The sequence below is a fragment of the Hevea brasiliensis genome, chromosome 13 (assembly GCF_030052815.1).
Source record: "Hevea brasiliensis isolate MT/VB/25A 57/8 chromosome 13, ASM3005281v1, whole genome shotgun sequence".
Taxonomy (NCBI): domain Eukaryota; kingdom Viridiplantae; phylum Streptophyta; class Magnoliopsida; order Malpighiales; family Euphorbiaceae; genus Hevea; species Hevea brasiliensis.
In genome coordinates, this window is record NC_079505.1 from 71,212,884 (window position 1) to 71,239,035 (window position 26,152).

The 26,152-nt window shown below is 32.5% G+C and overlaps 2 protein-coding genes across 7 annotated transcripts; both read left to right on the plus strand.

Annotated features, from left to right (window-relative positions):
- Nucleotides 1-331: 331 nt before the first annotated feature.
- Nucleotides 332-6,167, plus strand: LOC110648033 (nuclear transcription factor Y subunit A-7). 4 transcript variants are annotated; one of them, XM_021802122.2, is made up of 7 exons: nt 334-561; nt 2,483-2,546; nt 3,113-3,167; nt 3,251-3,396; nt 3,822-3,923; nt 4,015-4,179; nt 5,495-6,167. In XM_021802122.2, exons 4-7 carry the CDS (start codon nt 3,337-3,339, stop codon nt 5,681-5,683), a joined length of 516 nt encoding a protein of 171 aa, XP_021657814.1. In that variant the 5' UTR covers nt 334-561; nt 2,483-2,546; nt 3,113-3,167; nt 3,251-3,336; the 3' UTR covers nt 5,684-6,167. The 4 variants fall into 4 exon arrangements, with proteins under 4 accessions (XP_021657812.2, XP_021657813.2, XP_021657814.1 ...); XM_021802123.2 differs by having other exon boundaries at nt 3,113-3,163; XM_021802120.2 differs by lacking the exon at nt 3,113-3,167 and having other exon boundaries at nt 332-561; nt 3,239-3,396.
- Nucleotides 6,168-16,886: 10,719 nt separating this feature from the next.
- On the plus strand, nt 16,887-24,947 carry LOC110648034 (homeobox-leucine zipper protein ATHB-14-like). 3 transcript variants are annotated; one of them, XM_021802125.2, is made up of 18 exons: nt 16,887-17,981; nt 19,985-20,144; nt 20,488-20,603; nt 20,691-20,781; nt 20,875-20,970; nt 21,056-21,169; nt 21,286-21,369; nt 21,476-21,631; nt 21,734-21,808; nt 21,894-22,000; nt 22,226-22,415; nt 22,596-22,784; nt 22,888-22,968; nt 23,066-23,200; nt 23,477-23,802; nt 24,087-24,198; nt 24,301-24,450; nt 24,663-24,947. In XM_021802125.2, the coding sequence occupies exons 1-18, from the start codon at nt 17,767-17,769 to the stop codon at nt 24,807-24,809; spliced, it is 2,544 nt and encodes an 847-aa protein (XP_021657817.2). In that variant the 5' UTR covers nt 16,887-17,766; the 3' UTR covers nt 24,810-24,947. The 3 variants fall into 3 exon arrangements, with proteins under 3 accessions (XP_021657817.2, XP_057988175.1, XP_021657818.2); XM_058132192.1 differs by lacking the exon at nt 16,887-17,981 and adding an exon at nt 19,014-19,133; XM_021802126.2 differs by lacking the exon at nt 16,887-17,981 and adding an exon at nt 19,342-19,803.
- Nucleotides 24,948-26,152: the final 1,205 nt, after the last annotated feature.

A 26,152-nucleotide genomic window follows, 5' to 3' on the forward strand; every position in this document is an offset into this window, starting at 1 on the left:
CCTTTAACTCCTGGATCATATTTGCTCTCCCTCTCTTTCCGGTCAGCCACTCTATCCTGCCCGAAGCCCACCCCCTCTGTAATCCGACGATCCTCATTTCTTTGTTATCGTGGAAACTGTTCGAGTTTTAACCACACGAATTTCGCATGAATAAAGAATAATTAAATAATGCATCAAGAAATTATTATATATAAAAAAAGCATATAGATATGAAAAATAAATATTAATATATTCTCATAAATAATTAGAAATTTATTCTATATTAGAATAAAAAAATTTAAAATAATTAAATAAGTATAAAAATATATAATAATATTAAAAATTCCATATTAGAAATTGAAGGCAGCGTTTGGAAATAAAATATAGTTAGCAGTGAAGTCGGGCGGTAAAGGAAATTCCATATCTGTAAATTTTCTCGTTTTCTCAAACAGAAAACAGAGCGAACTGTTGTTGTATAATTCCCTTTCACCTGCTGCTGTTGCGACGGAGGATTTTTGAGCAACAACCATAACAAACCCTTCCCTCTGCAAAACCAATCCTCTTTTGCTTTTTCTCTCTAAGGTAAGTTACGAAATTCCAAACCCTAATTCCCTCCCTTTCTCTCCTTTTTAAATCTGTTCTATTGCACGGAAATCACAATTTCATTTTCAATCTATCTTTATCTTAATTCTTTTTCTTTGCTGCTTCTTCTGTGTTTTCGAATTTACTATTTGGTTGCCAAGAAAATGTTTTCAAGGAATTGCAAATTTTGGATCCCAACCTTTCCATTGCTTTGGGAACTATATGGATAAGTGTGTCATTGCTGTTCAACTGTTTCCGGTGGATTCCTTGAGGATTGGAAATGAGTATGCGAATGTTTTGTGATTGATTGTTTATCGTTGCTACGTGAGCATTAAGCACTCTGTTCGTTTTCAGTTGATCTTTGGTGTCTTGTGAGTTGATTGAGTTCCATTTTTGGGTTAGTTTTAAAAGTTGGCTTTTTTTTTTTCTTTTTTAGCTTGTGTGTTGTCGAGTTGAAAATTATGTAGCTGCATGAATTAATTGAGCTTATTGATCAGTCTATGTCATTGAATTTTGATTTTATGAGCTATTTTTTTGGATATGACTTGATTGACTTCTTGTTATTGTTGCTAATGTGTTGATTTGGGATTTGGCAGTTTATTTATCAATTAAATCTATAAAATTTGGCCCAAACTGACTGATAGTTTTGATCTAATTCAGTTTTTTTTACTGTGTTTGCACATTTCGCTTCACATATTATAAACGATTTTAATTTTTGGCCATTATTTTGCCTCAAAGAAATGATTTTCTGTAGTTGTTCTCCTTCCTGTGATGGATTCAGTGCTCTTAAAAACATCAAAAATGAAATTTGATTCAATTTTTAGGATTCTGAATTAAATGTTTCTTACACTCTAAATGCATTTGAATCAACTTTGTCCTCAAGGTTCATACTTCTTTATTTTTGTAATATTAGCACGGACAAAACAATAGCATGTACAGTAGAACAACTCATCTTCTTCCAGAGGTTTCTTTTTTTTTTTTTTTTCTCTTATCTCCAGTTTTTTGTTGTATTACTATTGCCCTGGGATATCCCTTTAAATTACAATTTTTCATTTGCTTCCTTAACATCTCCTGATGAGAAGAAAACATGTACTTCTTTCCGGTGACTGGTTTATGATTATTTAATGCTTTAAAAATGCTCTGCAATGTTATTGTTCTTCTTTCAATGCCAAAAGTATTGCAACATACCAGTGGTGGTGGTAGTGCCGGTATTATGTACTTATGTAGGTTTGTTTAGAGTTGTTTGACAATATGAAGGAAAACACGTGAATAAATTTGGATTTTATGATTTAATTGAAAGTTACTCTGTCATAATCCTTCTTGGACCATTAGATATTTTGTTTTCATTTTTTTCCCTCTGAGAGAATCTTTGAGGGAAAGCTTTTATAAACTCCTTTTGCTATGTACTTTGAATTCTGGGAAAAGAAATTATCTGAAAAATACTTTGGGAGAAATAAATTGTTCTAATATAGATAAGTGAGTATGAAGTTAATTCCTACAAATATGTTTGGCAAAATTGTTATTGTAATAAATAGATGTGAGGTTATATGCTTATTTAAGCTTGATGAAATAAGGATTACACGTGGAGTTTTTGAAAGTTGAAGGACAGATAGTGGCTACTTATGGATGTATTGTAATTAGATTCTGAATTTTTCACTCCAATATTTTCCATTTTGTTAAGAAATGTAATGGGAAGCTTCTTCCTCTATTTGTTTGATGGTTCTGGATTTCTGCTTCTGCTTCTTCTTCTATTATTGTTAATTTTGAGACACAGAATTGTTACATGGTCACCAAGCTTTTTCAATTCTCATGAATCGCTGAAATATATTTGTACTTTTGGTGTGCTTGGGTGTCATTTTACTAGCATCTCATTGAAAGCTTTGGTGTTACATTGACCTGACTATTTTAATTGCCCTGCCAGTTCTGATATTGGGGATTCTGTATGCATAATAGCCTCATGACTTCTTCTGTGCATGATCTTTCAGGTATTTTTTTTTATAAGTGTTTTAATGATAGCGATATTAAAGTGTGTGTGTATTTTCCTCTATGTTGGATGATTTGAAACTTTAGTTTTTATGTAATTTTATAATGATTTTATCTGGGAAAAAGTGTTTCTTTTCTTCTTATGGAAATACTTCCCTAAGCTAGAGAAATTATTTATGTGAACAGAATCCTGTTGTAATTCCATTCATGTGTAGGAATTCCTCAGTTTTCCCGATTTAAATAAAAATGAGCTACACCCACCAAATTTGGGAGGAAAGTCGATTCCCCAGTGGAGGGAATGCTGTTCTAATAATCAAGAAATCAACATGTGAGATATTTGGTTCTGGGAATTTTCTGATGATTAGATATTCATAAAAGGATTTTAGTGTTGTTGACCCTCTTCATTTTTAGATAATACCCTGATGCTTTTAGTGGAAACCTAAATGAGTTTGAACGTCGTGTCATATCTGAAATATCACTAATTGCTTACTTTGTGCCTCTCAATGAGGTTGACTTTATGCATATTTTTGTTCTACTTTGTGATTAGCTATTCTTTTGGGTTGGACAGGCCACCTAGGGGGGTCTTGTACTTACTAGATGATTTGATGCTCTCTATTAGGCAGGTTAATTTTAATTGTCACTGTATATGGTGTCCATTGTACTTTTCATGCTTAACAATATGATATTTATGAAGATTGTTGTCCAGATAATAGTGAGACTAATGAGCAGCAGAAACACTCAGAATCTCAGATTCAGTCTCTTTCTCCTGCAACTGCACCAGTGCACCCTGGGATGTCAACCCCAAATGTCCAGTATGCAACAAGCCTGCAACTTGGTTCAGGGCACACAATGGTATTATATTCAGAGCAAATTCTTTTGAGTATTGTATTAAGTATTGCCGCCAGAGGGAGATTTTGACTTCCATTTATGATTCCGGTTCAATTCAAATATTTTTACTTATTTTTATGTTAAAAGTAATTTGATGGTCTTTGCACTTATAGATCTTTTGGTGCCTTCTGAGTTACATTTTCCTGTTGCTATAATAATAATAATAATAATAATAATAATAATAATAATAATAATAATAAACGACTTCACCCTTGATTTGTCAATGGGGCACAGCGAGGGTGGGGAGCCATTTCCTGCCTCCATTCTTACTCACCTACTGGGGACACTTACCACCATCCCTTCATTGGCTAATTCAGTATTTGCTCTGACTACATAAGAGTTGGGCATGTTTACTTACTAACTTCTATGCATGGCTGTTGGTATTGAAGGCAGCAGCAGCCTACCCTTACCCAGATCCCTACTATAGAAGCATTTTTGCTCCCTATGACGCTCAGCCATACCCTCCACAGCCCTATGGTGGACAACCAATGGTAATTTATTCTTTTTGATGTCACATGCATGAACCTTGGTTCTTTGTGAAAACTGATAAACTCATGATTATTTAATAACTACTTGCTTCAGGTCCATCTTCAGTTAATGGGAATTCAGCAAGCTGGAGTTCCTTTGCCATCAGATGCAGTTGAGGAACCTGTATTTGTCAATGCAAAACAATATCATGGGATCTTGAGACGTCGACAATCCCGTGCAAAAGCTGAATCAGAAAACAAAGCCATCAAGTCTCGGAAGGTATATTGTGTTCAATGTTATGTTTGGTTTAGCTAATTGATTAGGATCTTTAAAAAATAAAAAATAAAAAATAAAAATTAGGTCTTGTCTAATTCTGTTTTATCTGTTATTAGTTCTGATGCATCCTTACTGTGTTAGACTATGTGTGTCCTTTCTTGCTTGAACTTTTAAAGGTTAAGCATGTCTAGGCCACTGGTATAATTTCTACAGGTCATCTGAATGTTGGTAATGTAGAATGTCAAGGGAAGAATGATGTGGAACCGATAGAACACTTTCAAAGGAGAAGAACTCTCAAATTTAGTTTTAATTATCAATTGTCATATAACAAAACTCTGGCAAAATACCTAAACTACACAGGTATTTATATACTAATATTAATAATCCCAAAATAGGAAATGCTAAACCAGTACTAACTAGGAAATTCTAAACTTAGTATAACTTATAAAATATTCCCAAGAACAATAAAATTCCTAAATAATTAATTATTTCCTAAATTTCTTCCTAAAATACGTGGATCTAAAATCTCTAATATAAGAAGGTCCCACATCAAAAAAAAAAAAACTTGATCAACTGATGTTAGGGTAAGGATTTGGTGGGATTCACAAAGTAGTAGACAGATAGCCTTACGTTTGTAGGTTTTAGGACTTGGTTCCTGACTTCCTATGAAGAAAGCTTCACAATTTCCACGGTTGCAATTGCATCATAACTCCAAAAGAAGCATAACTACCGGGAAAAAAAAGAGAGAGAGATAAGCAAGCATTACAGCTGTAGGTATTTATATTTCTTCAAGAAAAAGCGTCGGTATTTAGATAACGTTGAACTTTTTGGGCTTCTAATGTTTAAGACTTGACTTCTATATGAAAATAGATCTTCTCTTATTACTAGATTAATTAAGATATTTATTAACATTCAAAATGCAAATAGACTTGATTTAAGGCACAGAAGACATTATAATGCAGGCCATCTCAATAATCCAGCACTCACTAAACTACCCTGTAGCAGTAATGTGAATAGTGTATTACTGTTACACTACCATATAGATTCCCCTAAATCATTGTCTGCCTACTCAAAGCTTGATGTTGATAAATTTTCCATGTCAAATTTCTTATTATGTCAGTGATAATTAAACTTGTTCCTTGAATGATCTGTTGTTATGATTCCTAGTATACAATAATCTTGAAATCTTCACCTGTGTCAACTTTGCCTGTGGAACTTTGGACTATTGTTTCAGTTACTATGTACAACAGTCTTTTACATTCCAAGTTCTTTTTTGTATTGGATCTCTCATGACTTACAATTCAAACTAATCTTGCAGCCATACTTGCATGAATCTCGACATTTGCATGCCTTGAGAAGAGCTAGAGGATTGGGGGGTCGGTTTCTCAATTCCAAGAAGAATGAGAATCAACAAGAGAATGGAGATTCACCAGGTGACAAATCACAATCCAATATCAATCTTAACTCTGATAAAAATGATATTGCTTCCTCAGATAGCAAGTCTTGATATACGGTGAGTTGGTGGTGCATGCACAGGGCCTACAAATCTGATATAGCCATCTACCAATAGTCAGTATTGCTTCACTCTTGTTCTTCACTGACAAGCCGTTAGTATGTATAGGTTTTTCTAGTAGTTGGTTTGTAGGGAGGTTGCAAAGATGAAGCAGGCAGTGTAATTAAGGGGCAAGGAGATAGTTGTCTTTGCAACAGTAGTTTTATTTATAGTTTTTTGTTTTTTCTCTTTTTCCATGAGGGGAGTGATGGTTAGGTTTCATATGCAGGCATTTCTTTGCTTTCAAGAATGGAGTCAAGCTAGATATTTATTTAACAAAAAGTTGGAGTCGTGTTAATTGGTTGAGCTGATTATGTTTCATTAGCTCAACAAAGATTAGGTTGGCTGTTTCTATGTAGTATTAGCCTTTTGATTACTTATTATTGTCAACTTCTCAAATAAGATGGATGGTTTGATTAATACTAGTAGTGCTTTGCTATATTGTCATGGTATCACGTTTGCATTGCATAGCATAAAAATTGAACTGATACATTCAGCAGTGCATCTCACGCTTACACTTTATAATTATAATTCTTCGCCTCCTCTCAAGTCATATTATTGTTGTTGGGTTTTGACCTTAGGACTGCAAATGAACTGAACTTTGCTCAAGCTTTTGATTCGTTTTCAGTGTTGGCTTAGAAGTTAGAACTGCATTAGAGTTGAGCATGGGCTTGTTAAAACCTGCAAAACCCTCAACAGGAACCCATCATTGTAATTTTGCAATGATTGGTCTACAACTCCTTATATCTTTTTATCATGAATTTGCTATTCCTTTTTTATTATTAGTTATTTGTTTTTTAGGAAATGTTTAAAGAAAAAGGGGAAGACGATGTACAGGGTTTTAAAGGTACTGAGATACTTAATCCTACTCCAATGGTATGATATACCGCTCTAGTATGACATCAATTCATCATCTATGATAATGCATAGCTTAGGCAGTGGAAGAACATTTAGGCCCTCAAGAGACAAGGCAGAAAGCACAGAGCTTGATTCCATGAGCATTGTCAGCAGCTATGATATTATAGAAAATATGCAATATTTGTGGATTTCCTGAAGCTATGGTTACTTCAGCATGCAATTGATGGCCCCTGCATAATCTCCTCCTTCCACTGATAAATATATGCTAATCCTCATGAAATTATGAATCCATTATTTACATAAATTCCTTGTTTGCTACCTATGACTATGAACTTGAATTTGCTGTGTGAGTTAGAGACTTGGCTCAGCAGAACGTAAAGCATACGAGAGACAGTGATAAATCACTTTTGTGTGTGTTGATAAATATTGTTATTATTATTATTTTGGATTTACTGGACTTTAGGGTTAGCCTTAGCTAAAATTTATCGGTTTTTATATTGTTGAAGTATATAAACAAATAGAAAGGATAAAGATAGTTGGATTTCCATTGTCAAATGGTTTGATTTAATGAAGTTGCAAAGCAATTGGAGATAATTATCAAGAGATAAAATGCCACTTACGATTGAAATGAAGGAAATCAACAAATGAGAAGAGTAAATTAATTAATCTTGTTTGTTGGACAAACTATTATATTTTGAGAAAGACATTTCAACAATGGTTAGTGAAGGGCTTTAGTAAAAGCATTGACAAGAATGGTTAGTGAAGGCCTAGAATATGACTTGAAATCCTTAATAATAGTATCTTATTATTTCCATTCAAATTTCAAATCTATTTAAGTATATAAAATTAGACATCAAGTAAACATATAGGCAAAAATGCAATTTTGGACGCTAGTGGAATAATAACAATCGGAGAGTAGTAGAAGGAAGCCTAAAAAACATTGAGAACACTAATAACTTTTTTTTTTTTAGGTGCATTTCCAAGGAGGTATCCTAGGCCTTTACACATTTTGCTCAGTCAGGACTAATCTCCTGCGCTAGCTTGTGGGTGTCTCGAAGGGCAGAATGGCTGGCCCCAGGTTTTAAAGCGCTCCATACACAATCCCGGATCGAACCCGGGACGTTGCTTAAGGGAGGACGAGCCCCAACCGCTCGACCACACCCCTGGGGTTAGAGAACACTAATAACTTTAGTTTTTAAAAACAATAATCAAAGGGCTCGAAATCTCATCGACTAATTCTAACCATTCATGGATCGATCGCCTGACTTTTTCAGTGACAAAAATTATTCATATTGATCTCAAATTAAAGTAGGAGTAACAAGGAATTTCGATTCATCCATAGTTAATTCATATTATTAATGATGATTTTTTTAAAAAAAAAAAAATTTTGTTTACATACACAAATATTTAAAATATAAAAATAGTTATTGATTGGATTTAATTTAAAATAAAAATCAATAAAATTATTATAATCTAAAATAAATGTCATAGTTTAATTTAAATTCCCACAAATTAAAAAAAAATTATATATGAAAATTTAAATTTTTAGAACGTTATAATTTCTTTTAATTTAAATATATTACATGGCACAACTCTAAAAACATTTCTGAAAAATTCTAATTCAACGTTAATGATAGAAGAAATCATTTAATTGCTATGATTTAACCAATGTGAATATTTGAATTTAACTTTTACAACCTTAATAACAAGAATATTTATAGAAATAGTAGGAGATTAATTCTGATTGGTTGGTGGAAGAGAAAATGCGAATTGAAAATGAAGTTAATAAAGTGGCTTTTACTGTTGACCAATGTCAAATGATTTTAAGTAATGGGACATTCAAATAATATCACATCTTTCAATTATCTCTTCATCAAAACAGGTGTATTACCTTCTTTTGCTTTCTATTATCCCATTCACCAATTCTTTTATTTGTTTATTTTTTCAACCATTGAATCATTTCAATTTTCCCATAAGTTCCCAAACTTGGTATTTAAATTTGTCCTTTTTTAGACCCTCATAATTTTTTTTTTTTTTTGAGCTCTCATTCTTGGAGGAATTGGGTTGTTGGTTGATGGACTAGGAGAGATGTGCTACATAGCTATAGCTTTTGCTCACATTCTCATTGTCAATTATGCTTAACTTTAAACCCCCATGACCAATATATATAAACTTTCAACAGATTCCTAAGTCCAAAATCTAATAAATTGGATAAAATCCACTTAATGAAATATGGATAGTTAATATACAATATTATATGTATAATGGTTATATTATAATCATTAATCATGATGAATTTTATGTGAATCTCATTTTAATCAATAATTAGTGTATCAAATGTACATATAACAGTTGCATTAAATGAATTCTCATATATATATATATATACCCCATGCCCCAAAACCATCACAATTTTGTGTTATCTGAGGCATCTTATATATGCTGACTTTCTTGTGTAGTCATCTGGTGAAGCTAAGAAATTACTAGAAGATGGAAAATGCAGCAACAATATTAGCCGAAACTAGCTAGCTAGCTGGATGTTTTTTCTTTGGTGCATCATTAACATTTGAAAAGAAAAGAGATAATTAAAATTTGAATTCTTGAATTATTAAGTTATTAAATAAATATTTAATTATAAACATTTAATTTAATGGTTAAATTAAACTAGAAGTTCGGATCATGTATTGAAAATCCTACTATATACATAGATAGATCTTTGTTTTAGATTGATTAATTTTTCTATGTTGTACGTGTGTTAGAGAAGGAAGTTAATTATATTAATTCCTTTGTATAAGGAAGCTAATTATTAAATATAAAGCAATTAATTAAGTATTCTTCAATGAGATTGGCCAATTTTTTTTCATGTTTCACACAACAACCTACCCATGATACCTTGATGTTTGAACTATAAGCTCATTTTTAAAGAATCAAAATCAAAGTTGGTTAGGAAAAAGGAGGAAAACCCAACAAGGATGTATACATATCATACTTGGAAATTTTGTCAGGTAATTTTATTTACCCATTTTCTTGTTCGATACTAAAAGTTGCATTCTAAGGGTGCAATTGTGCTGGACCATTTGAGACACATCAAAGTCTTTATAATTTTATCAACCATAAGAGATTTTGGCTTGAAATATATGCATGGTTCACTATTAGTCATATAGATAATTAAACTCCATCTTTCTTTGAACTCTAATTACATATTAATTAATATAAAAAAAAGGCAATATTTAAGCATAATTATCATGGAGCCTTGGAAACATGTCAAAAATGGGGATATAGTATTTCCATTCACCACCTGCTAATTGATAATATATTTTTTCGGAAGGGACTAATTAATACTTTTTGAACGAACAAAAAGATGTTTTCTCCGTTCTCTCTCCATTTATAGTGACAGATGAGAAAAGGAAAAATATAAATATCATTATGGTGATGTTGTCATATGTTAACAGCCAGTTGATTAATGCCATTAAAGGCTTTAATTAATGTCAATGTTGAGTCTCACTCATCTGCAAGAAATCTTTTTTCTTCTCCTCTTTATAAGGTTTGACAAATAAAATTCATATACTTTAATACCACTCCTAATCATGGCATGTATAATATATTATCCCATAATTAGTAGCAAAGATATCAAGATTTTGCATCACATGAAAGCTGGGATTCTTGCTTTCTATCCCTGTCTATCTTTACACCTCCTATCATGCATGGACCCCCAACACCAGCTCACGAGAACAAGAACGAGAGAGAGAGAGAGAGAGGGAGAGGTGTAAAATGGAAGCAAAGCAAAGACACAATTCTAGAGTCAGAAATGTGCATGGTGGGGTCAATTTTTTTAAGGAGTGTAAACTCTCTTTTGGTGCATGAAAAAAGATGGGGTCACCTCTTTTCTCCACCCAATAACTCTTACAAGGTCCCTCTTGGAGATGGGGATGGAAAGAGACTCTCTTTCACTCCCTGTCCCTCCCCATGTATTTTGTGTTTTGTGTGAGAAATTTTTAAAAAATCAAGCAATGTGATATATGGGAAACAAGGGTCAGTGGACATGCCCCAATGGTGGGGTTTTAGAGTCCTAAACCCCTAATTTTTGTGTCTCTTGCAAAAGAAGAGAGAGGATAAAACGCCTTTAAAGGACATGAAAAATAAAATCACAGGCAGAAAAGGGAAGAGCCTCTCCTTAATTATATCTCTTTCACGTACATATATCTATACACAGACAAGAAGACACCACCAAGTGAGTCTGTGTAGCCATTGACTCCTTCCTTCTTGAGAGCACCCCATCATAAGCCATTAATTATTTATGTATAATATATATATATATTTATATGCATATATATAGGATATCATATATGATGGTGAGAAAAGCAATTGACTTTTAGATTTCACAAGGTTGACATTTGCCCTAAAGTGCTTTTCTATCTTTTTTTTTTTTTTTTTTTTCTATAAAGCATCCAAAGCTCAAAAACACTCTTTCAAAGCTTTCCCCTCCTCTCTCTTGGATTCTTATGAGTGAAGCGATGGAGATAGGTGGGAAACACTCTCAATTGGCACCTAAAAAGAGTGGTTGGTTGGTACTGCTCCACCTTAACAACAAAATTTCAATTTTAGGGTTTATAAGTTTTCAGGTTTTAAACTTAAATAGTGCATGTAGTTATCTTGTTTTTCTTTTAATATATCAAAATTTCTTAAGAAAAAAATATTGATACTTGAATTTATAATCTTATAAGAAAAAATATTTAATTACTGAATTATTAACATTTTATTATGTAGAGTTGTTTTATGGCGTTCTAATTAAGCCATGCAAACCCTAATTTAACAAAATCTTCAAACCCTAATAGGATGCACTATGTAAAAGAGCCACTTGGCATGTGAAGGGCTAAAAGCATGGACAAAGCTCACTACTCAGCTCATTGTAGCACTGCACATGATATTAAAATAATCCTCTGGCCTCTGTTCAATGACTTGCACATATATATATATATTTTCAACATTTTGCATATTGTAAGTAATTAAAAATTAATTTTTCAAATAAAACATACTATTATTTAATCATATAAATTCTAAATTAAGATAGAGAAAAGAGAATTTTAAGTTTTTTTTATAATAATATTAATAAGAAATGACCTAAACTCCATGCATGGTTGGTATATTAAGTATATATACTGGCTCCAACTCTAACAGATGAAAGCTTAGCCGCGTAGAAGAGCAGCGTCGTATAGCTCTCTCTCTCATCTTTTGCTTTGCCATTCCTTGAATTTTAATCACTGCTTTTCATTGGCTCAAACTTCTTTATATAAGTTTCTGTCTACCAAATGCATTAATTGCCACTTGCTCATATCATTATGTAAAATCAATGCATCTACCCATCAACAATAGGATAATTTTTTTTATGAAATATATTAAATATATTAAATTACTGTTGTACATCACGGAAGCGTGTAAACTACAAAAAAATAAAGCATACACACAAAATACTAATATTTACGTGGTTCACTCTCTCAACATAAGGCTACATCCACGGGTATGCCATCTTCCACTATCATCAATAAATAAATCATCAATTACAAGCTCAAACTATACTAACCATCAACCCAGTTATACATAAGAGAACCCATACAATATCAAACTGCTCATAGTAAATATATTAGTTAGTCCCTCTCAGTCTCCTCTAAACATAACCCAATATATTTACTATCATAACATTACATCAGAAATGGTGTCTTCAACTATATGGGCAAGAACTCTCTCACCAATGAACAAGAATCCCTTTCTCTTGAATTATATGTCTTTACTCTAATTTAGGCCGAAGCCTTTCTCTACTGCAATGGGCAAGTGCCCCTCATCAATGGGTATAGCCAAATTCTCAGCAATTGGCAAAGCCCCTCTCTATAATGGGTAACAACCTCACTCCATGGGCTGAAAGCCATTCTCTTCAATGGGCAAAAGCCAAATAACTTTTTTCATCATTTTCTTATCTATAGTGTTAATTCCCTCAATTCTTATATGATTAGGAGTCTCACTCAATTTAGAAATAATACTAAAATAAGAGTTTTATTCATTATAGAAAATATTCCTTCATTCTATTGAGAAATATTTCTCCTACTCAAATTAAGAAAAGATCTCTCTCCAAATCCCATTAGGTTTTTGAGTCATAATTCTAACAATTTACCTTGTAATTAATTATAACTATATTATATATATATATATATATATATATATATATATATATATAATTCATAATTATATTTATATTTTATAATTAAAAATTACATAATTATTAAATAACTAAAGGGTACACAATATGATATATTTGTATTATTATATTATATTATATAATATATACTAAAAAATATATTATATATTAATTAATAATCACTTCAAGACTTAAATGTTAATTTGAGTATAATTTTTTTATGAACATAATTACATAAACTTGTTTTAAAAATAAAAAATTGAACCAAAACTGTATTGAATTGAACTGAAATAAAAGAATTGAAAACTATATTGACTGAAACTAAAATAATGAAGAATTGAATCGAAATTATACCAAAATTTCAATTCAGTTTCAATTCCTAAATAAATTTCAAGCCAAAACTAAAACCGCACATTTCTAATTTATGGTGAAAATAAATTAATAAAGTAATCTTAATCTTTCTCTCCCACTAGTCCATTGATTAATTATGCGCATCAAAGCGTGTTAACTTTTGTTAATCCACATAAAGTCAACAAACGGCACTTGTTAATGGGAATGTTTATTTATATTATTATGGATTTTATCAATAAGCAATTAGAAAATTTTGTTAATGTTATTTTTCCCTTAAAAAAAATTATTCAGTATTACGTAAGATTTTTTTTTAGTCAAAAGCTTTTATTCTAAAATTGAATATTTTAATTATAATTTAAATAGTAATAATAATTGTTTTCATGAAGCTTGAACTAATGAATAATTGTTCTTCTTAAAATGCAAAGAAAAATAATAAAATTTAAGGGAAAAAAAAAGGAAATACGATTCTTTCAATAGCTTATGTTGAATCACTGAAGGTAACATTTATTTTACGAAAAATAATTTCTATGTGTAAATATTTTTTATATTAATTTTTTTAAAAAATAATTTTTTGTGAAAAATAATTTTTGTTATTTAATTATAATATTAAATTAATGATATGTATTTTATATAATATATGTATAAGTGTTTTTATATTTTAATAATATTGTCAAAGTTCAATGACTTCTTCTTTTTAAAAAATTAAGTCATTTTTATTAAAAATAACTTAATTTTCTTGAGTGACTAAAATGTAAAAAAAAAAAAGTTCTGAAAAACATTTTCTGCCAAAGGAGCCTAAAATAATGGTTTTTTTATAAAATAAAAAAAAATAATACATATAATATAAGCTCGATCTCATATAAAAATAAATTTAATAATCATTACATCAAATATAGCATTAAGATTTATAAAAAACTAATTAAAGTGCATATAATAAATGTATAAATCTATATATAAATATTTATTATTTATTCTAATAGTTATTAAACTCTCTTTATATGAGTTAGAGCTTTTTTGTAGTGACATTTAAAAAAAATATAATTAAAAAATTAAAATGACATAATATTAATTTGAAAATTTGTTGAAGAAATAAGTAGTATAATTAATAATTTTGTCAATAAATAACAAGTAGGAAATGAAGCAATCACTGAGGTAGCAGATCGATGCATGGATTCTTCTATCTAATCTGTTTTAATTAGGTATTTTTCTGGGAAAATTATCCATGATTAGGTAGATTTTAATTATGATTTAATGAATTGTGTATTAAAGCTCAATCAGTGGTCCATAACAAAATTAGAAGGGCCATTAATTAATTGTGCAGTGCTCCTTTTCAGATGGATGATCTTTTGCTTTATGTGAAAATTGGATATGGTTTTACTCTATGCATTGATAACATATATTTTATATTTTTATTCTAATTAAAAAATACAAATTGAAAAAAAAAAAAATCTCTTACTTTTTGTTTTAATGCATAACACATGGTAAGGAATAAGGCGTTATTTGATTGGGAGTAACGAGTTAGGGAACTTCAAGTTCTTTGAAAAGTGTAAAAAATTAATTTATTTGATTATAAATAAGCATCCACTTTTTTAAAAATAAAATATCATTTTTTTCTCTATTTTTCAATAACTAAGTTATTTAAGTTGCTTACTGTAAATGAGGTAATTTATGCCTTATGCGATTGGGGGTAAGTGAGTTACGAAATTTTAAATTTTCAGAAAAGATAAAAAAATTAATTTATTTAGTTAAAAGTAATTATTCACTTCTTAAAAATTGAAAGGCATTCTTAAACCAGGTAATTTACTTCTTGATAATTCTTAATATAGGTAATTTATTTTTTGAAAAATAAAATTTTTAGGAAATAATTCATTTAAGAAAAAAGGGTTTACTTCTTTAGAAGTTGAGTTTCCAAAAAGTAGATTATTTGAATCAAACAATGCTTAAAATAATTATATATGTGATCGCAAAATTCCCGATAAGTTGAAAGGAAAATTTTACGGTACAGTCATACGACCGCTCATATTATATGGTAGTGAGTGTTGGGTACCGAATGAGTCGAATGTGTCTAAGATAAGAGTTGCGGAGATGAGAATATTAAGATGGATGAGTGACCATACTAGACTAGATAAAATCCATAATGAGAATATTAGTCAATTGAGGATAAATTGAGAGAAAGAAGATTGAAATGATTTCCAATTAGGCAAGTAAAGCACATTAGTTTAGAGGATAGAAAGAAAATAAGGAATTTATTTAAACTGACTTGGAGGAGCGTAGTACAACATGATTTAGAAGCATTACACATTTCTAAATATTTAACCCAAAATCGTTTAGAGTGAAGAAAAATAATTTATATAGCCGATCCCAATTTTTTGAAATAAAGGTTGAGTTGAGTTGAGTTGAGTTGAGTATGGATCAAATCAACCACGAATTAATGGGTTAGTATAGTCAATATTTTTTTAAAATTTTAAATTTTAATTATAAGTAAATTAAATATAATAATGTTATTAAAAAAATTTTATATTTATTTAAAAAATTAAAAATTAAAAAATTGATGTCTTTATTTATTCAATTAAATAAAAATCTTTTGTCATGGTAAATATATCTATGCTGGCACCAAAGTCTGCCCTATATATATATATATATATATATTATGTTTTACTGGTTAATTATCAGATTAATAAAAAAATAATTTCTAAATTTAATATAAAATAAAAACTATTTATAAAAGTAGACTTAAAAATGATAACTGAAATGTCGTTTTTTACCCAATATTCCCGTCACGTGTCCAGCGGAAACAAGGGAGGGAAGCTTGGAAACGCTAGCCTATGCAGCGTTTTCTAGTCTTGCACATAGAGAACAAATGAGAAAAGCTAAAGTAACTTTTTCAATTTGATGGCTTTGAAGACAAATATTTAACTTTTAGTAGGAAAATTATTATTTAATTTATTTATTTTAATGAAATTAATTATTTATTTTTTTTAAATATATTAATTTATATTATTATAAAAAAAATAAATAAAATTTATTGTTTTAAATATATTGATTATATGTTTTAATTAATGTGAAAAAAAAGTAAGAATATCTTTATGGAATAAAACATTATTGAGAATTATTCTATACAGCTTCCAAATTGTTTTAATGTTTCATTATTTTTTTAATATATATACGGAACGGCATCGTTTTGCCCTAAATGGATAGAATTGATTTCTTATTTTGAGGGAGAGCAAATGAAGAGATTCAATCGGGATAGGAGGAAAACGGGGAATTTGAAGTGATATTATGCAAATAAAGGTGAAGAATTTTCTTATAGGATAGAAGATGAAGAAATTTCTTATATGCACATAAGTGTATAATCATTTATATATTCAATCATTATACATACGTCGTGTTATAAACTTTTTTAGAGTATGTGATTATAAATTATAAGAATCAATTCTTGCAAAATGGAATGTGAGATGAAATTGTTTAAACCTCCAATTTTTTTTTTTTTAATACAAAATTTAAGAGTAAGCTTATATATTTAGGTAATTATAAATAAAAATCAAAAGGTGGCGAAGCGATCCAGAGGGAAGCCACGAGTTAATGTAAAAGAAGGATCCACATTCCGGGTCAAACCCAGCCAACCTAGTGCACTCAGCAATTCTTGCAAAAACCCAAAACGTAATCTTTTCTCCATTTGCCATTACTTCCATTCTCTTTCTTTACGCCTCCCATACGATGATGTATGGTGATGCCCACAGCTCGTAACATCCATCCATCATCACACATACATACATAGCCCATGGCGCCATAGGCTCTCTCGGTGGAAAGGAGGCTTGCACAGTAGCAGTCATCAGTACTGTTCGACATTTTTTTATTTTTCTTCATTTATAATTCCATGAGAGAGAACAGCATATTAACCCGCTCGGCAGAAAACGTCTCTGCTATTGTCAGGTTAAAGATATCAAAACCCATCTGCTGTCTGCCTCTCATTTATTCTCCTCTTTTTTTTTTTTTTTTTAAGATAATTTTACTTCTAGTTTACAGAGAAAATTTAGAAAAGAAAAAGTTTGAATTATAAAACATTTGGCTTTTTTCATTTATCATTGGCTGTTGGTGTTTGCTTCTGCTTGCTTTTCTATGCCCTGGTTTTCCTTGTTTCATATTCTGTTCTTTTTAGTTTTTTCTCTAATAACTAGCAATAAATAAGATTCTCGAGATTAGAGTCTGAGACAAAGACCCCAGGACTCTATTCAAGCTCTTTCTGAACTTGGGTTTTTCATAAACAGTGAGAGGTTGTGTTGTGTGAGAAACAAACCGTCTCACTATCATTCTGATGAAGGAGAGAGGAGGCTCTCTTGGGGGAGAGAGCCTGCCTGATACCAGCAGCAGCACCACCACCACCACCATCACCACCAGTAAAGAAGAAGATACTCAAGAACCAAACTCAACACAACCACCTGTCCCAAAAAACTGAACTCATTTTGTTACTGACTTAAAACCCATAAGCACCATCTGGGTTCTTTTGTTTTTGGGTCTCTTTTGGTGTTTGATAGACTAAGCACCCAAAAATCACTCTCTGGTTCTGTGTTGTTTTTGGCCTTCTCGATCTTTTAGGTGTTTTTTTTTTATATATTTTTTGGCTTTGGTGGGTGTATATATGGCACTTTCTATGCACAATAAGGAGGGAAATAATAAGCAGATGGATACAAGCAAGTATGTGAGGTACACACCTGAGCAAGTGGACGCATTGGAGAGGGTGTACACAGAATGCCCAAAGCCTAGTTCTTTGAGAAGGCAGCAGCTCATTAGAGAGTGTCCTATCCTTGCCAACATTGAGCCGAAACAAATCAAAGTCTGGTTTCAAAACCGCAGGTAAATACATTTTATGTACGTGTTCAACTGCAGATCAATAAGACCGCATCTATCTCACTCTCACTCCTCTCTCTCTCTCTCTCTCTCTCTCTCAGAGTGCATATGTTCCACATCCTTTTTTCTTTTCTAAATTTGCAAAAATGGGTTTTTTTATTTTCATTATAGTAAGTTATATTTGTAATACTACAATACTTCATAGTTGTACCTTTTTGGTGTCATTTTATTTTTAGTTCATATTTTGGGAAAATGAGGAATGGTTTCATCTTTTTTCCCCAAGGCTTTGCAAACTGTGTAATTTTTTTCCAAGTTGATTTTGCGTTATTAATTTGTTGCAAAAACTAAGAGAGGCTATATTTGGATTGGAAGAAAATTTATTGTGCTTTCTATTTAAGAAAAAAGGTATGGTCTATTGAGGGTTTGGGAAAATTGTGGCCCGTTCTTTTGAATATCTTCTTCTACTTCTTCTTCTTCTTCTTCTTCTTCTTCTTCCCTTGAGTTTATCTATGTGAAGAAAAGTAAAAGTTTTGAACTTTTGGTTAATATTTTTTTCTTTTCTCTTGGTTTTGGAATTTTAACTTTATTCTTCTCTCTCTCTCTCTCTCTCTCTCTCTCTCTCTAACTTCATTCTTTGTGTGAATTTTGTAGTCTAAACGGTATAACCTCGTGGATTTGCCGGGGTTTCCTTTTCTCTTTATTTTCTGCTTCTTGTCCTTTTTTATTATTTGGAGGAAGTAACTTGTTTTTAGTAAATCTGTTATTATTATTATTATCTATTTTGAATGTTTCCTTGAAGGGTTTTTATTTGCTCTGTATAATAATTTTAAATTTTGATTTTAATTTAAATTTGAGATGTTTTAGTCATAGTCATGGTAAAACAGCAAATCAGCAAAATCACACCTTTTTTCCAATGGCATCTAAAGGTGCATTTTTCAAAAAAAAGGGTTTCAAGCCAAGCAGGCTCTTGGCTTTTGATGGTTTTGTCTTTTGCTTTATCAGCAGAAGATGATAAAGTCAACTTTTATTTGATTCTGTTATTTCCCCTAAATTTTTTCAATTTAAAATCAGATGTGTGCTTTCGTTCAAAATGGAATTCTTGTTTTTACTTATACGCTACTGTGATTGTGGATGATAATGACCAACCAATCGCTTTCGGTAATGTATTTCCGCTATTATCGTCATTTAAATGTCAAAGTTCCCTCTCCTCTCGTCTTCTCCTCCCTCCCTCCCCCTCTTGCAGTAGAAAGATCAAGAAATGAACCTCTGACTAAGGCCAAGAATTGTCCCTCTCCATTTGGGCATTTTTTTTTCAGGCATCTATCTCGAGTATAGAAACTTTATATTGCAACTATATTTTCCTTTTGGCACTGTTTTGATAAACCTTGGTTAATGAGCTTGAAGAATTTTTTGATATGTTGGGTGTGAGTTTTGTTTAATATTTACATGGAATTAATGTTTTGTCATTGTGCTTGAAATAAAATTTGAAAGAGCTTTGCTTCTTTTTTGGTACCCATTGTGAGATGCTTTTTTCTTTCCTAATCTTTTTCGGATTAAAGGCATGAAGCTATAGTTTCTTTCTTTTTATCTCTTTTACCATTATATGGTAATCTCTCTGGTAAGTTGACTAAAAAAATAAATGAAAATTGTAGAACGAAACTATCCCATGACTATTTTAATTTGACTTGAAGGTTGCAGCGAGTCATTTGTTAAGTGCTTCTGACCTTCATCTGTTTTCATGTCTCCAAGTTGTGACATTGGAGCCAACTTTTGTTAAGATATTTCTGTGGCTTTGCTGAAAACAATACTGCAGAAGCCCTCTATTCAGGTCAAAAATAATCTATTTTTGTTCATTGTAAACACGCTGGAAAGTGAAATTGCCCAATTTGTAGTGGTTTCTACTCTCTACTTTTGTTGTTGAGTTGTCTTCTATTTGGTGTATGGACTTTTGAGAAAGAAGTTCGGTGTTTTGAGTGATAACTGAGATTGTTCATTCCTTTCTCATGCAGATGCCGTGAAAAGCAGAGGAAGGAAGCTTCACGTCTCCATACAGTGAATAGGAAGCTGACTGCCATGAACAAGCTGTTGATGGAAGAGAACGATCGGTTACAGAAGCAGGTCTCACAGTTGGTTTATGAGAATGGATACATGCGTCAACAACTGCAGAATGTAAGCTGGTTCACTTTTATTAACTAGTTCTGTTCTTTAGGTTTTATGTGTTCACCAGTCAAGGAAAAAAATCATTTCATATGCCCTGCATTCCAACTCTATAAATTCTTTTAGCTAATTACTGATAGATTGATACTTTTCATGGATTTGTTTTTTGTTGATATGTTCTCTACTAGCTCCGGCACATGATTTTCATCTAACTTTTAGATTTATGTGCTGGCAATTTATTTTAATTATCTAATTTGTTTTAATTGTATATTACGTCACATTACATTTGTGGGAAACCAAAAGAAAATGTCTTTGTTCATTCACATCAAAAAAATTTCTGCTGGATATTAACCAGGCTTCAGCAACGACCACAGACAATAGCTGTGAGTCTGTGGTCATGAGTGGTCAGCAGCAACAACAGCAAAACCCAACACCTCAGCATCCCCAGCGGGATGCTAACAACCCAGCTGGGTAAGTAATGATATTTGAATCGATTTTATCAATATGTTCATGTTTCTGTTTATTTAACTAGCTTCTAAACCTTGTATTGTTTGTTAGTCTTCTCGCAATAGCAGAGGAAACCCTGGCAGAGTTCCTTTCTAAGGCTACTGGAACTGCTGTTGACTGGGTCCAGATGATTGGGATGAAGGTAACAATTCTTGAAGTTTCCATGTTACTTGTATTGCTTAATTTGCTTTGTTTCCAGTATATGTTGTTACTTTCCTAATTGATTCCTTTGTAGCCTGGTCCGGATTCTATTGGCATTGTTGCTGTTTCCCGCAATTGTAGTGGGGTTGCAGCACGAGCCTGCGGCCTTGTGAGTCTAGAGCCCACAAAGGTGCCTCTCTTTTTCTCTCAAAACTTTTCAAGTATACAGTGATAGTTTTGTTGTAAAACACGTGATGAGTGTGTGTCCCCCATAGGTTGCTGAAATCCTCAAAGATCGTCCATCTTGGTTTCGCGACTGTCGGTGCCTTGACGTATTGAGTGTAATTCCCACAGGAAATGGGGGCAAAATTGAGCTCATATACATGCAGGTTTGTGGATTTGTAAACAACTGTGTGTAGTTGTAGCCTTTCGAGTCTTTAACCTTCTGGTTTTGTGCTGCATACTATGCAGCATTTTGATCTTTTTGGGTTTCATTCTTCACCAGACTTATGCACCAACAACATTGGCTGCAGCACGTGACTTTTGGACGCTGAGATACACTACAACTTTGGAAGATGGCAGTCTCGCGGTAAGTTGTGTTGTGTCCCCTCCTTTTCCTATAATTTCTTTCTTAATTTAATGTTTTTTGAGACTTAGCATTGGTTGTACAATATTTTGTTACAAAATTTATGCAGGTTTGTGAGAGGTCATTAACTACTAACACTGGTGGTCCAGCTGGACCACCTGCTTCGAGCTTTGTAAGAGCTGAAATGCTTCCTAGTGGCTATCTAATTCGACCTTGTGAGGGTGGTGGCTCCATCATTCACATTGTGGACCATGTTGATTTAGATGTGAGAATCATTTATGATTTAACTGCTCTAGTTTTCCAGCAATGTAGATTTGATATATTCACTTTCCAAGTTAAGTTAAAATATGTAATTGTTTTATGTTAGGCTTGGAGCATTCCTGAAGTTCTGAGGCCCCTATATGAATCATCCAAAATTCTTGCTCAGAAAATGACCTTGGCTGTAAGGAACTCACTGCATTGGGATTGAATCATTCTGATTTTGGTCAATTATGTTTATTTTTTGTCTTGGTATTATAATTATGCAGGCCTTACGGTACATACGGCAAATTTCACTAGAGACTAGTGGAGAAATTCAGTATGGTGGTGGTCGACAGCCTACTGTTTTAAGAACATTTAGTCAGAGACTTTGTAGGTAAGGCCTAACTAGTATTTGGGTTAGCCAGTGCCGAGTGTTTGAATGAATGGTCAGCTAGGAAATGTAATTATCTCTATTGTTGACTGTTTTCCTTTTAATTGCTAATTCTCTCTTTGCTGATTTTGGAATCTAGCAGCCTGGATTATGTGTAGTCCTTGAGCTTTTATTAGCATCATTTCTTCCCTTTTTTTATTAACTATATTTTCTGTAATTGGATTTCAGGGGTTTCAATGATGCTGTCAATGGATTTGCAGATGATGGTTGGTCACTTCTCGGTGGTGATGGTGTGGAGGATGTGACCATTGTCATAAATTCATCTCCAAATAAATTTCTAGGGTCTCAATATAATGCTTCAGTGTTCCCAACTTTTGGAGGAGGGGTGCTGTGTGCAAAGGCATCAATGTTGCTGCAGGTATTCACCAGTAATCAAAGAGGATATTCTGGGTTCATCACCCTTCTGATGTGTCAAATATCATTAAATATGTCCTTTCTGCTTGTTGCTTAGCTAGTTATGAAGCTTTACTTTCACTATTTCATTATTGATTCCTTGATAATCGACTGTCATTTATCAACTGTTCATGTGGGTCTGCAGAATGTCCCCCCTGCTCTGCTTGTTCAGTTTCTGAGGGAACATCGTTCAGAGTGGGCTGACTATGGGGTTGATACCTATTCTTCGGCATGTCTCAAAGCTAGTCCTTATGCAATTCCTTGCGCAAGACCTGGGGGTTTCCCCAGTGGCCAGGTCATTTTACCTCTTGCCCATACTGTGGAGCATGAGGAGGTGATGACTTTCTAAACAAATTCGTATATTTTTGTTTTCTTTTATCACATCCTAAAATCCTGTTGATAATACCATTTACATTTTGGATTTCCCCCCCGTGTAGTTCTTGGAGGTAGTTCGGCTGGAGGGCCATGCCTTTTCCCCTGAAGATGTAGCTTTGGCACGGGATATGTACCTGTTACAGGTTAGTTTACTAGCCACCAACTTGGCAGAAACCTTTGTTTTCTTGCCTTTCAGGCATATTTTAGTAATTATATTTTTTCAAATTTCCATTTTGACAGCTTTGCGGTGGAGTTGATGAAAAAGCTGTTGGTGCCTGTGCCCAGCTTGTCTTTGCACCTATTGATGAATCCTTTGCTGATGATGCTCCTCTGTTGCCATCTGGTTTCCGTGTCATACCATTAGATCCTAAAGCAGTTGGGTGACCTATTATCTTAGAATATGATCACTGATAAAAAAAAAATGATGTAGAAGTTATGCACAACATAATCAAATATTCTTTTTGAAATTATTCAGAAAAATGTTTTAAAATGAAAACAAGGGGATTTGTGCACATATTTTTGTTCACAAGCCAATTCATGGTTATGAATTGACAAAAGTGTTGCAAGCTAAGAACTGGAGCAATTTCCATTGCTACTAGGTCACAATCCTCTTTGCTGATACTTCATTGGTTGTATTTGGTTTTGATGTAGGATGGGCCTGCTCCAACTCGCACATTAGATTTGGCCTCTACGCTTGAAGTAGGTGCTGGTTGTGCACGCCCATCTACTGAGGCTGATACCAACAATTATAACCTTAGGTCAGTCCTGACAATTGCATTCCAATTTACTTTTGACAACCACTTGCGAGACAATGTGGCTGCTATGGCTCGCCAATATGTGCGTAGTGTTGTGGGGTCGGTTCAGAGGGTTGCAATGGCTATTTCCCCTTCACGGCTCAGCTCCCATATTGGGCCAAAGTCCCTTCCTGGCTCTCCTGAGGCTCTTACTTTGGCACGATGGATTTACCGAAGCTACAGGTATGACAATATTGTTCCCCTGAAACATTTTAATTTTTCCTTAGTTTAATTTAGGGGGCAAAAACAAAAATAGATATGCACTTTGCTTAGTTTTAGTTTAGCTTTCTTTAGTTTGAAAGGTGGTTTAATAACTAAACGAGCACTAGTGATGAGTCATTTATAATTTGAGTAATGACCGTTGATGTTGCTATGAATTGTTGTAAGGAATTTGATCATTTCTAAGGGAAAACTTAAGATTCAGGGAAAAGGCATTGTGTCCCAAAACCGAGTATTGTGTGTTGCAGGATCCACACCGGGGGAGATCTCATTCGGGTTGAATCCCAAGCTGGTGATGCTTTGTTGAAGCAACTTTGGCACCATTCAGATGCAATTATGTGCTGTTCCTTGAAAACCAATGTAATTATTTTGCATCTTCTTAACCAATTAGAAGATATCCTGATCTTTCAATCATTCTTTGTGCAAGGAAAATTAATGTTACTAGCAAAAATATAATTGCAGGCATCTCCAGTCTTCACTTTTGCAAACCAGGCTGGTCTCAACATGCTTGAAACAACTCTCGTAGCCCTTCAAGATATTATGCTTGACAAGATTCTCGATGAAGCAGGCCGGAAGATTCTTTGCTCAGAGTTCTCTAAGATCATGCAACAGGTAAAATTCTCAACAGTCATCGACATCTGTAACTCGATCCAGAATAACCCAGCCTGACTTTTGTATAACTGGAAACAAACACATTAGTTAGATACAGAATCCAATAGTAAGCTTGTTTCATTCTGGCTTTGTCATAAATACCAATTCATCAAAGTTGCATGGCTAAGGTTTACAGGGGAACTGCGTTGACATTGGCCTGTTGTAAATTTCAGGGGTTTGCATGCCTGCCAGCTGGAATATGCGTATCCAGCATGGGGAGGCCAGTCTCCTATGACCAAGCTATTGCATGGAAAGTCCTCAACGATGATGATTCCAACCACTGCCTGGCCTTCCTGTTCATGAACTGGTCTTTTGTTTGATGATTAAGAAAAATACCTAGAACTTGGCTATCTATTAAGTTATATATATTTCCTTGTATTAGTATCCGAGAAACTATGACATTTGAATGTAGTAATGACAGGATATCATGAATGAATTTGTCTTCATGTGCATGGTTATGTATTTGCTTGATGGGTGTGGTTCCACCGTCTACTTCTATCTATCAAAGTGTCTTTGGTGAGACTGGTGAAATTTCAATCAAAATGGATGATGTTGGGAGTGTAGGTAGGGTGGTAGAAGGGGACCTACCTTCTGTTAGGGTTGTTGGCTTGGTTTTGTTTCACTACTCATCTACTTGTTACTTCTAGATCTTTTGATTTTCCTAAGCAGGTGTTTGGTGTACGAGATTAATAAGGGGTAAAGGTTAATTGTTACTTTTCATTAATATTATTTTGAATATTTAAAGAGATTAGATTAATTTTTAACTTTATTAATATATAATTTTCTAGTGATTAAATGTTAATGTTGGAGGTTAAGGTTAATAATTACTTTATTTAAAGGTAGATTAAAACTTTTTAGGGTAATATTTGATCCTTAATTTTTTAATTTTATACCAAACACATTCTAAGGGCAATATTCACATCCCTCGATGATGAATGGCAATATTCTTGATGGGGTACCATGCTGTTTTTGTCTATCTTTATTTGTGAAAGTGTTATGTTCCCTTGTCTATACATGATCAGAACTGGCATGGAAGTGTTGAAAACTATTTCTTTTTCATTATTAATTATTATTATTTGAGCTAATGTGAGAAACTATGAATGATTCAAGATGAGATTTAGTTCTTCTGTTCTAGCATGAATGATTAAACTTGGAAAGTTTTAGATTCAGTGATAAAACTATATATTATTGATGGGTTTATGCAAATCTAGAGGTTGATTGATGAAAATCAAAGTAAAGATTCATACATCAATCCAGGAAAAAGAAGCCAAAGGTGCTTACATGTTCCCTTAGGATAAAGTAAGGGTAAATAAACTTAGTTCAACATACTATACTTTTTAAGAAGTATATTTCCCTGATAGTATATTTGTAGAAACTTACTTTCTGAAAAATATTATATAAATGTATTTGGTATACAAATTAATATATTTAAAAATAATTTGCTTTTAAAAAAAAAAAAAATAAATATAAAAAAAAAAAAAAAAAAAAAAAAAAAAAAAATTAATTCTACTTCTTATAAATTAATTTTGATAAAAAAAAAAAAAAACTTTCTGTTCTTCTGTTTTTTTACTTTCTTAGTTTACTTGCACCCAACCAAACAAAGCCTTAGCATATGCTTGAATATAAATGTTATATGTACTTATCATACATATTTTAATTAATT